The 12,593-nt window shown below is 38.2% G+C and overlaps 1 protein-coding gene and 1 non-coding gene across 6 annotated transcripts in view; one reads left to right on the top strand and one right to left on the bottom strand.

Annotated features, from left to right (window-relative positions):
• The first annotated feature begins 6,504 nt into the window (after positions 1-6,504).
• LOC116473970 (U6 spliceosomal RNA) lies at positions 6,505-6,611 on the top strand. Its single transcript, XR_004249523.1, has one exon. It is a non-coding gene; the product is annotated as a U6 spliceosomal RNA (small nuclear RNA).
• A 1,633-nt stretch (positions 6,612-8,244) lies between these two features.
• SUCO (SUN domain containing ossification factor) overlaps positions 8,245-12,593 on the bottom strand; it is a 78,664-nt gene continuing 74,315 nt past the window's right edge. For 2 of the 5 annotated variants that reach the window (XM_032160967.2, XM_058442616.1), the window contains 2 exons: positions 11,272-11,327; positions 8,245-10,251 (listed from right to left, as the gene is read on the bottom strand). In XM_032160967.2, the coding sequence (XP_032016858.1) occupies positions 9,808-10,251; positions 11,272-11,327 (500 nt within the window). In that variant the 3' untranslated portion in view covers positions 8,245-9,807. The remainder of the gene's footprint in view (positions 10,252-11,271; positions 11,328-12,593) is intronic. The other 3 variants (XM_058442615.1, XR_009214513.1, XR_009214514.1) reach the window with 3 other exon arrangements.

Below are 12,593 nucleotides of genomic sequence, written 5' to 3' on the forward strand. Positions count from 1 at the left end.
CATGGCAATTCTCCCTGGTCATCTTGAGCTTTGTGAACAGAAGTGTGCAGCAGCAGAAAGCAGGATTTAACCAAGATTTTGCTTTTCTCAGCAATATATCAAGACAAGAGATAGCAAGGTAGTTGAAAATATATGAAAAAGAGCAGTTTTAAGGACTGACCATGGAATTCAATCTGGGTAAGAAGAGTAAGGACTTCAAGGGAATGAGGGAGGGTGCAAAAGTGGTATTGTAGGACTTTCCTTAGTTCAGCTAAAAATGGGGTCCTTGTCACATGACCATGAGAGATTAGGCTCGCAGACACATTGAAGGGTGAGAAAAATGGAATTTACTGGGTGAAAAGGAAAAAAAGGGAAACAGGGACTCTCAGCAAAGCAAGAGTCCTGCTACCCAGTTTCCCACCTCACAGATTCAACCCCATGTTCCACCTCAGAACAGGAGAAGCCCGTCTCCTCCCTACAGCAAAGGGCATGAACTTCTGTGGCTCCACCTCATTCTCCCAGTTCACAAGCTGGTTGGAGTTTCTCTGGGGACCCCTTTATACTTGGCTGTTTCATTCCTCTCTCTAAAGAAACATATCCAAGTGTCTTTAGAATAAGGATAAGGACAAAGACCAATCCTAACTGCTTCCTGCTGACAGGGGGCACTGTTTTGGGGAAAATGACAGTCAGCACTCCCTCAGAGACCTAAAGGTTCTCAGCAGAAGGGGCCATCATCCAAGGCTCCAGTTGCATGACTGTTTGGAGTTTGATGACCTGAAGGCAAGAAGAGACAAACCAGGTCATTAGAAAACATGTATTAAAATGAGAAAAGCTGGGGGTAAGGACAGCTCAAAAATCCCGAGGACTTTTACCATTTTGCCAGCATGTTGGGCTCCTGGGTTCCCTTCCCCTGAGCACAATCCTAAGCCAACCAGTTTAAGGTTTGGGAAATTAACTTTTCCCAGTTCGGAGGATGCATCCAAGGGGAGTGTCCCATAGTATGGAGACACAATTACCTATCAGTGAAGAGAGGACAGAGGAGGAAAAAAGAAGAAGGTGTTTTTTTCAAAGGAGATTCAGGATGCATTTGAAAGGGATACAGACTGAAGATGAATGGCTACCCATCTAGAAAGAGGGGAGCAGGCATCCCTTGTTATGAGAAGTCAGGGACCCCAAACAGAGGGACCAGCTGAAGCTGTGGCAGAAGAACATAAATTGTGAAGATTTCTTGGACATTTATCACTTCCCAAAATTAATACTTTTATAATTTCTTATGCCTGTCTTTACTGCAGTCTCTGAACATAAGTTGTGAAGATTTCATGGACATTTATCACTTCCCCAAACAATACTCTTTATAATTTTTTTATGCCTGTCTTTAATCTCTTAATCCCATCATCTTCGTAAGCTGAGGATGTATGTCACCTCAGGACCCTGTGATGATTGAGTTAACTGTACAAATTGTTTGTAAAACATGTGTGTTTGAACAATATGAAATCAGTGCACCCTGAAAAAGAACAGAATAACAACGATTTTTCAGGGAACAAGGAAAGATAACCATAAGGTCTGACTGCCTGCAAGGTCGGGCAGAATAGAGCCATATTTTTCTTCTCACAGAGAGCCTATAGATGGACGTGTGAGTAGGAGAAATATCACTAAATTCTTTTCCCAGCAAGGAATATTAATAATTGATAACCCTAGGGAAGGAATGCATTCCCAGGGGTAGGTTATAAATGACCACTCTGGGAATGTCTGTCTTACGCAGTTGAGATAAGGGATGAAATATGCCCTGGTCTCCTGCAGTGCCCTCAGGCTTACTAGGATTGGGATATTCCAGCCTGGTGAATTCTAGTCAGACAGGTTGTCTACTCTCAAACCCTGTTTCCTGTTAAGATGTTTATCAAGACAATGCGTGTCCAGTGGGACATGGACCCTCATCAGTAATTCTAATTTCACCCTTGCTTTGTGATCTTGCTCTGCTCTTTTGCCTTGTGATCTTTTATTGCCCTTTGAAGCATGTGATCTCTGTGACCCACTCCCTATTCGTACACCCCTCCCCTTTTGAAATCCCTAATAAAAACTTTCTGGTTTTGCAGCTTGGGGTCGCCATCACAGTCCTACCAATATGTGATGGCACCCCCGGAGGCCCAGCTGTAAAATTTCTCTCTTTCTCTTCATTTCTCAGACCAGCCGACTCTTACGGAAAATAGAAAAGAATCTATGTTGAAATATTGGGGGCTGGTTCCCCCGATAATCCCTGGTTCCTCTCTCTTCCTAGCAGATACTCAAGGTACGTGAGGGAGAGTAGGAAGAACATCCTCTTTCTTTCTCTGTCCTTGCAGCCCCAAGTCCCAGTGACCTTGGCAGGTGCCATGATGAGTGCCAAATGGCTTATACCCATGAAGCAGGGAGGGCCTAGAGAATAGAAATTATCTGCTCTTACCTATGTCTCTTTCCCCCTGCTGTCAGTAGCCTTGGCATTCCCTAGACCTCATTTTTGCCAGTGATACTAGCATGACCTTTACCTGTGAAACAGGAGGCTTGTCTTAATCAGCAGGAATCAGCCATGCTCGCCTGTGCTCTGCCTTTTAATTTCCATTAACATCTGCCTCTGGATCACTTAGATCCAGTTTTCTTTCCTAGGTATCCAAAGCTTAGAATTGACAAAATTTTTTGGGACAAAATTATGGGTCTTGGTGGGGTTGGGGGGTGGTGCATGGACTTCTTATCAATAAACCGAACGCTAAGGTGAAACTGTGGAACTGAGTCTTCCTCCAACAAGGAAGAGAAAAGGATGTCTTGTGACACATTCAGATGACTGGTAGCTAGTTATGCTTGCTAAGATTTGGGTGCATGGTGCTTGGCTTTGGTTAGCTCCCTTAGTCTTACTTTCCCAAAAGGAAACCTCTGAGTGATGGACATCCTATTTATTCCCAACACCTGGCAGCATTTGCAGGATAATTGCTCAAAACTAGAATATTGATCCAGACTTCTACATTACCCATCCCTTTTGTTCTTTCTGAGCTGCAGCAGGAGATTGCTGGTTGGTTCACAGGAGCAAGGAGGGTTAGTCTAAAATGTAGGCGAAAACCTAAAAACAACTAATGAGCTTATAATTTAATGACAAATGTATGAGTTTTGAAACATAATTTATCTCTCTCCAGTCCTCATTTTTGTTAAAAAAAAATCATGGTAGGACTGAATTATTTGCAATAGATTTTAATCTTATACTTGGCCTGATTACTTGCATAAAGTGCAACAAGAATAATTATTTCTACACAGGACTTTTGGATTGGCTTTGATGGAACTCTATTCTGCAAGGAATCTCAGATAAGACCTTTTAAAGTCAAGCCCAGCCAGGGGTTTGTATTCCCAAACACCTGTTAGTTGGGTGATCCTCTCCTCTTAAGGTCCCAAGATAAACTTGGAGCTCCTAGGCCTGTTAGAAAGTGACATTCTTTATGGACCACAGGTCAGGAACCCTGTAGAGAGACTGTGTAGATGAGTGTATGAGGCCAGTTTTTTCCCCAAGGGGCTGTTATCAGCTCTGCAAGTCAGGCTTGATTCCTTAAAGGGAAGCATACACTTCCAGTCAAAGCATTGGTAAAACAACCAGTTTCTCCAATTGCATCCTATTGCAAAAGAAAAATGGATTCTTATTGCGCTGATCCAAACAACTATATTGCCATAAATTAAGAATACTCACAGATGGTTTCCAAATTCTAGAAGAACCACGAAGAGAGAAACAAACATGCTCCAAATTTTGTTCACAGGAGTATACCTTACTCAATTATTAATGGCCATAAATAGTTCAAAGTAAGTTTCCTCAACTCTGAAAAACAAAACAAAGATCAGCAACATTTCAAGCCAAAGTAAAAAAGATTTGCTTCAGTTCCCTGAGTTCAGTCCATTTAGTTATTGATTTGCTTGATATTCATGAACATTTCAGCTCTTCATGAGTCCTGTACATTTTTCATTTATTCCAATGTCACAGTCTCCAAAGTTATCAAAAACCTGTGTTTGGGGTCACCTGTCTATAGTTCTATAGCTTATTATAAACTGTCTTTTGAAAAAGATTAGAACAAAACAACAATTGTCTATGAATAACAAAATGTCCAGGGTAGTTACAGTTAGAAACATGATTGACAAAGAAGTTTGGTTATCTCCATGGTTTACAATAACTTAACATAATCTTAATTATGATTGATAGCATATACTTAGACATTAGAATTTTAGGAATCTCATACGGTTTTGGAACATATATTAGTATCATTCACCAAAATATAACCTGAAGAAGATTGAACATCCTTTTGTCAATCCCATGTACCTAAACATGTAAAATAATCCTGTTTACCTCTCTTTTCTGAACACTCCAGAGGCCCTCTGATACATCCAAAAAGCCAGGTGTCAGGAAAGAAAATTTTGAAACTGAAGTTTGATTTTAAGAAGCCTGTTAAATATGTTAGCAGTTTAAAACACCTGATGTTATGAAATAGAATAGGAGTTGGGGATGGAATATGGATCCAGAAAAAAGAATGTTACAAGTCATGTGAGGCTTCTTGTGGTTATAAAATTAACAAGAATCTAAGACATGAAATTCACCTTAATGGTTTTGAGGCACAGAGTTGGCAAGACTTTATACTGGGCAGTAGAAAGGGGTGGCAACATCTTTGCAGGAGCTCTGCAGAGCTCTGGGATGCCCTACTGACCCTCATGATGACAAAACTGAGGGGTGGTCTTTCTCAGAGTATACTGGACTCACAACTCCCTACTGACCTTTCAAATGGTGGTGATGATGGAGAAAGGCTGGAGATGATGGAAGTCTTACACCAAGCATAATGAGCTCCTTTCTTGACCTCTGCTGATAGATGTACAGAAACCAAGGATCAGAACCCTAAGCATCTGAAAACTGATGGCTTATATTTAGTGTGTACTATGCCAGGTATATGACAGTTATTAGCACTCTTGATCCTCAAGGCAACCCTTTGAAATAGGTGCACTTATCTTCATTTACAGGTGAGAAACCTCAGGTTTAATGAGACTGTGATTTATCCAATGCCGTACCCAGTAAGAGGTGGATAGCAAATATGAAAACAGGCAGTCTGATTTTAAAGCACTTTCTTTTGAGACAGGGTCTCACTCTGTTGCCTAGGCTGGAGTGCAGTGGTACAATCACAGCTCACTGCAACCTCAAACTCCTGGGCTCAAGTGGTCCTCCTGCTTCAGCCTCCTGAATAGCTAGGACAACAGGCACGGACCACCATGCTCAGCTTATTTATTTATTTATTTATTTATTTATTTATTTATTTACAGAGTCTCACTCTGTTGCCCACCATGCCCAGCTTTTATTTATTTAGAGACAGTCTTGCTCTGTTGCCCAGGCTGGAGTGCAGTGGCACGATCTTGGCTCACTGCAACCTCCACTTCCCAGGTTCAAGCAATTCTCCTGCCTCAGCCTCCCGAGTAGCTGGGATTACAGGTGCATGCCACCATGCCTGGCTAATATTTGTATTTTTTTTAGTAGAGATGGAGTTTCACCATGTTGGCCAGGCTGGTCTTGAACTCCTGACCTTGTGATCCACCCACCTCAGCCTCCCAAATGCTGGGATTACAGGCATGAGCCACCATGCCCGGCCATGCCCAGCTTATTTTTAAAAAACTTTTTGTGGAGATGGGGTCTTGATATGTTGTCTAGGCTAGTCTTGAACTCCCAGCCTCAAGTGATCCTCCCATCTTGGCCTCCCAACGTGCTGGGAATACAAGTATGAGCCACTGTGCCCAGTCAGCACCTGCTCTTAAACTGTGTAATATACCATTTCCCTGGGGAGCTGGCTATTTTAAACTATCCTGGGATTAAAACTTGCTCTTTATTCACTTTTTAAAAAATCATCAATACTTATGTTTGCTCAAAAGTCTTTACAAGTGTTATAAGGCATTTGTTTGGGTTTTAGTATTTGGTGATCTGTCAAAAAATATGACGCAGATGTGGTAGCCCAGGCTATATGACTTCAAAATAGCAGTAATAAATTCTGTTGTAAGCAAATATTTGAAAGATTATTTTTTTTTGAGGTGGAGTTTTGTTCTTGTCACCCATGCTGGAGTGCAGTGGTGCGATCTCAGCTCACTGCAACCTCCGCCTCCTGGGTTCAAGGGATTCTCCCACCTCAGCCTCCCGAGTAGCTGGGATTACAGGTGTGCACCACCACACTTGGCTAATTTTTCTATTTTTAGTACAGATGGGGTTTCACCATGTTTGCAAAGCTAGTCTCGAACTCCTGACCTCAAATGATCCACCTGCCTCAGCCTCCCAAAATGCTGGGATTATAGGCGTGAGCCACCACACCCAGCCTGAAAGATTAATTTTTAAAGTAATAGATTAAGTGGAGTGTAATGCAGAGGTTATTGCTCCAACAGGATATTTTAAAGAATGTGTTAATTATAAATACTCGTGGATTGGGATAAAATTTCAGTGACAACATCAACACATCACTCAGAAAAAGCTCTTCCTGCTCACTTGGGCAGCTCATCCAGCTCACTTGGGCAGCTCATCCACTAAAACTGGGATGATTCAGAGAAAGTAAGTATGGACCTTGCACAAGGACAGTATTCAAAGTCAGGAAGTAGTCAATTTTTTTTAGACACTAAATAGACAATACAACCAAATGAACCTTGAATGGACCCTGGACCAAAATAAACAAATGAGGGCAACTGAAGAAATCTGACTATAAACTGTGTATTAGATATTATGGAGTTATTTTCTTACATATTATACAGGTATTATGGTCACATAAGTGAATGTCCTTACTTTAGGAAAAAATATGCTACAGTATTTAGGGGCAAAGGGTCATAATGTCCCAACTTGCTTACAAATGGCTCACCAAAAAATGTGTTTCTTTATATATATATACATAACACACATACATATCTGTATACATACATGTATACATATAACACACATATACATATAAAACACATACACATAAAGAAAACTAAAAAGATTAGCAATTGGTGAATCTGGGCAAAGGTACATGGTGTTCAACTTAACTACAGATTTGAAAATTTTAAATCAATCAGTTGAAGAAAAGCAGTATTTCTAAGTTGTCCTGTTGTGTGATTTTGAATAGACTTATCCAATTACATTAACAAATATAAGCTTATATCTATCTCATGTTCATGCCTACGTTTGTATATCCAAACTGAGGACACATCTAAAAATGGAAAAATAAGCAGCAAGGTAAGGGAAGCACAGTAACTGGAGACAGAATCAAAAATGGTTGCCGCTGGGAAGCAAGAAATCTTTGGTGGAGAAAGGTGGGTGGTACTGGTAGTGTGTGTGTGTGTGTGTGTGTGTGTGTGTGTGTGTGTGTGTGTGTGGTGTGTGTGTGTGTGTGTGTGTGTGTGTGTGTGTGTGTGTGTGTGTGTAATGGTACAGAATAGAGAACTGTTTTCTGTTCTTTATAAGCCTTATAAAACTAATTTCTCAAATTATATGTATGCATAACTTTTTTTTTTGAGACAGTCTCACTCTGTCACCCACGCTGGAGTGCAGTGGTACAATCTCAGCTCACTGCAACCTCTGCCTCCCAGGTTCAAGCAATTCTCCTGCCTCAGCTTCCTGAGTAGCTGGGACTACAGGCATGTGCTACCATGCCCGGCTACTTTTTTTTTTATTTTTATTAGTGACAGGTTTTCACCATGTTGGTCAGGCTGGTCTCGAACTCCTCAAATGATCCCCCTGCCTCGGCCTCCCAAAGTGTTAGGATTATAGGCGTGAGCCACAACTTTAATGTTTTTAAAAATTCAATTAAAAGAATTGTTTTACTTTGCATCCTTGTCCTTACCAATCCCCTAGTTTCCTTTTATTTCATACTGTTTTAATGCTTTACTTAACATTAGAAGAAACAAAACGAGGTTGATCATCAGGGAACACTAAAAATCCCACTGGATAAATATCTATATATTTTTTGCTTAATAGGCACAAATACATTTTCCCTTCTTAAGTTTTTTTTCTCATGTAGTTATGTGAGAGAGGAAAAAATAAACCCCATGTTGCAAAATGTTATGCTGTATTTAGATATGAAAAACTGAAATTTTGATAGTATAGGGAGTAAAATGTTTATGTAAAAGTACCATCATTTTGTAGTTGGCTGAAATGTGATCAAATTGAATGGAATGCTGCTATATTTAGCTTTAAAAGTGGCAAAAACTTAAATCTCTGCTCAAAGATTAATTTCTGAGTTCTCTTTTAAAAGACAGAAGAGCCAGTAATTAATAAAGACAAGTGTTCAGATTTATTTGGAAATTCACAGTTTCTAATGGCACTACAGCTCCGTAGTTACATATTGAAAATTCTCTTCCCATAACACACAGATCACATAATTTCTCACTGTATCTCTGCTCTCATCTGGACCCTCTTTTCAAGGGGCTTCTATAAAATCAGGCCCTCTTGCTCTGAATAGCTAATTGTGCAGACAGGAAAGAAATTTAAATCTTCTAAAACACGCTGTTAACCTAAAGCAGCAACTTAAACAAAGAAGGCTTTAAATAAATCACATTACAAACAATACCCAAGAAAGGTATTAGACAGGTTTAAAAAGTTATTACTACTAAAAGTGCTCAATAAGTTATAACTTAAACATTACAACACAAAATGGTCAATTCTCTCCCTTTCAAAAAGAAACATGTTCCACTTTCATTCATTACTGCACAATCACACTAAGAAATCATTTTATTCAAATACAGTTGCTGCCAATTATTTTTTAAAGATAAAAAAAAAGACAGAGACATAGACATCACATATGTATTACCTCTGCACATTTGTAGCCAATACAAAGCAAACATCAAGGAATAATAATCCCTTTAGACTTAACCAATTAGATTAAGCTTGACAAACTCAGTAACTGGATCTGTGCGTATGTACGCAGGCAGTGATTATATCATGAGACTTGTACTAATTGGCCAAACCTTCGTATTTTATATTCATACTAATAAAAACAGTGAAAGTTTGGAGGATTAGTGTTTATTGTGTATGTTTAAAATGTAAGCTAAAGAAAACCTTCACAAATGGTCGTGTTTAAAAGGTGAATTTGTCAAAAATTTGTTTGCATATGTCAGTTGTTTGCAAAAAAAGATCCTGTAGGGTTTTTTCCTCATTGAGTTAGTAACTAAGTAAGAAGTAATCCAGTCTGATAAGTGAAAATAACAAGAGCATCACCATCTACCTAACAGAACAGACTTAAAAATTCCATTAAGTGTTCATTTCCAGTGAGTTTGTTACACAAAGATCCAGTTGGCAAGTCTTTAGGATCTTTAGACTGTCTGACCCATACTGCTGAGCTTCAGGCACAGACCCCCTCAAAGCATCGTAGTGTTTGCAGCTTCAAAAACCTAACAAAGTTATAAAAGAAATCAAATAACAGAAAAAGTTATCCCTCCTCTTCCAGTGGCATTATAAATAGACAAAAGGCACATAAATATGGGAAGGTGCAAGAAATAGGAACAAAGCTAAAGGAAGAGGTTTAGGCTTTCATTCCTATCCCACCTAAGGAACTGGGCTTCCAAATTACTTTTGTCCCAGTAATTAATCTTGTGAAAAAACATCTTTATAAAATGTCTACCATTGTCCTTATAGGAAGTGATCAGCTTTGTAAAACTGTAGCTCATTAACCAAGATTGACACAATCCCATCTACTTTTTAAAAAGGCAGAAACCATAATTTCTGAATGCCTTTCCCATTAATATTTTCTCCCTCCCCCAAACCCTTCAAATACCAGACTGTTCTTCAAAGAACAACAACAAAAAAAGTCTTCAGTATGAAAAGTTCAATTAATTTTAGATATGTCCCGAGACTGCTGTAACACCAAATGTTCCCACGGTGATCTCTTTGTTTCCTTTGATTATGTCATGCAGGCTCGGCAATGATCCCGACTTAGTCTGTATTAGAGTTTTTATCAATTTTCCTTGGTCTTGGACTTTAGATCGCCTTCGTTTTAAAGCCCTCTTCTCAGTTTTTGTCTTTTGAGACTGTCCATTGCACAGACTTGTGCAAGCTGAAATGCCACAAAAATAGGACTCTTCTGACTGTGATGAAGTTTCTGAGCTTCCTTCAGATGGAGGACCTTTATAAGAAGAGTGATAAACTTCTCCCATATTAGAAAAATCTCTCTGGTTCGTAAAGGGCTTTCTTCCTTTTATGTCTCCGTTGGCTATGGGGTGCAATGGTTCTGCAGGCTTTATGGTCTCAATTTTTTCAATTTTGTACTTGCAGCGCTTCTTCTACAACACAAGTAAAAGAAAAGTTAGTAATGATACTTCCCATAGTAACCTTATCAAACACCTAGAGAGCTGAGCTAATAGAGAAGTGCCACCTCCTGGTGAAAAGTAAAACAGTATTATAAACAGCACAGAACACATACATTGTTATGTTCTATATAGATACTACCATCACCTTCCCATTTTGTAAATACTACTGAATCAAAACTCTTTAAATTGCTTACCTGCTATCTATGAATATAGGTTTAGGGAGTGATACTAATATCTGAATACCTACTAACTGCCAGATAGCATACAGGTTGCTTTCATGTATTATGGCAGCTATTAACCCTGAAAGGTCGGTATTTTATCCTTGATTCTTAAATGAGAAAAGCAAGGTTCAGATGTTTGGTTCTTTGCCCAGGTAACAATGTAGTAAGCAGCCAGGTTGAGAATGAATCTTAGGCTATTTGCCTACAAAGCTCAAGTTCTTTCACCTAGACGAAATTACTACTAACTAAAATTAGTATAACTTAATTTGAAAGGCAAAATGAAAAAGCAAAGACTTTGAAGCCAAAAAATCCTAAGTACATTCTGAGTTGCTGTTTTCTCATTAAAAAAAAAAAAAAAAGAGGATAACATCATCTTCAGGTTGTGGTGAGGATTAGAGGAATGGTGCATGCTCTGTGCTTGGCATGCATTTGGTAATAAATAATGACAATCATCCAAGGATCAACAAATGCTTTTTGTGAAGGGTCAGACAGTAAATAATTTAGGCTTTGCAGGTCACACATTTTCTCTCTTGCATGCTGTTCTGTTTCATTACTCTTTAAAAATGAGAAAACCTATCTGCTCATGGCCCATATGGCCTGTGGGTCACAGCTTGCTGACCTCTGTTAATATTTATTTACAACATTATCATGATAGAAAATAAACATTCCGTTAAGGACTACTTAAAGGTAATAACCTTAAACCTTTCAACTTCTTTTCTTCATTTATTATCACAAAACATAGCAATAAACTTAAAAAGAAATAAACAATTACCTTCTTTTCTGGAGAAAACTTGAGGGGTTCTACAATGTACAAATCATTTGGGTCTACTGTAAGTAAAAAAAAAAAAAGCAGATGTAAAATGTAAAGTGGATTTGGTGGATTTGCTATAATTAAACACTGAAATAAGAAAAATCATTCCTTATTATCCTCTAGTAATAGAACCAATGAATTTGTATCAGGTTAACTATATATTTATGTATTTTAAATTAGTAAGCAAAAAGAGGCAAGATGGAAGATTATATAATTCCTATACCCGACTGGTCATCTTCAAATAACTATACTTCCTTAAGTTGTTAACTAGCAGCTGGTTATCAACCAATACAATAAGGATCTTTCTTTGGGCCCAGTCTCACTCTTTTACCTGATAAGAAAAGTAACATTCCTGGGTAAGCTCACACCAAACCTGCACATCATTTGAATATTTCCCTAAAAGACTAGCCTCTAAACTGTGTCACAAAGGTAGATTAACAATGTGCAACAAGTAGTCGTGACCATGTTTGGAAGCCAGTTAGAGAAATAAACACAAAAAGAGATCCAAGATATTTTTCTCTGTTTATTACTATGATCAAAACTATGAAATCCAAATCTAAAAACAGCTTGAACATGCAATAAATATCACTAAGCAATAATGAATGAACACTTCTGGCATAGTGAGTAAATTAGATTTATTAGTTTTAGCCTAAAGTTTCTAAGGTTTCATTACTCTAAGCAGATTCAAGATATATCCCTACCCCACCCTGACACTGACAAAATAGACACACATTTTTTTTTTTTAATTTATTATTATACTTTAGGTTTTAGGGTACATATGCACAATGTGCAGGTTTGTTACATATGTATCCATGTGCCACGTTGATTTCCTGCACCCATTAACTCGATAGACACACATTTTTAAAAGACAGGCTATGAGACTTTAGTCCTATTCAATTCACTAAACAATTTAAGGTCTGACAGAGACAAAAGCTTACACATAGCAAATTCACTATAGAAGCTCTACACATTTGGGAAATTTATTACTACAATTCAACCAATTATAATTTTTTACATTATATTTCAGAGATTTATTGAAAAAGTCATCAAATATATGAAAATATCAAAACATCCCTCTAAACAGTCATTTCTATCAGATTACTAATCTTAATTTACTTTCTTTAAAAATGATGTCTATTTCTAGAAACAGTTATGTTATTCAGATCAACCTCTACAATGAAAGCAACTAAGTAATGATAGTTTGTTTTTTTAAAAAAAATCACTAAAAGCATTGAAAAGCTGCCAAGAAAGTAATCCCTAGGCTAAAACTGAAAGAAAAGTGG

This window comes from Hylobates moloch, unplaced genomic scaffold, assembly GCF_009828535.3.
Source record: "Hylobates moloch isolate HMO894 unplaced genomic scaffold, HMol_V3 SCAFFOLD_8, whole genome shotgun sequence".
NCBI lineage: Eukaryota > Metazoa > Chordata > Mammalia > Primates > Hylobatidae > Hylobates > Hylobates moloch.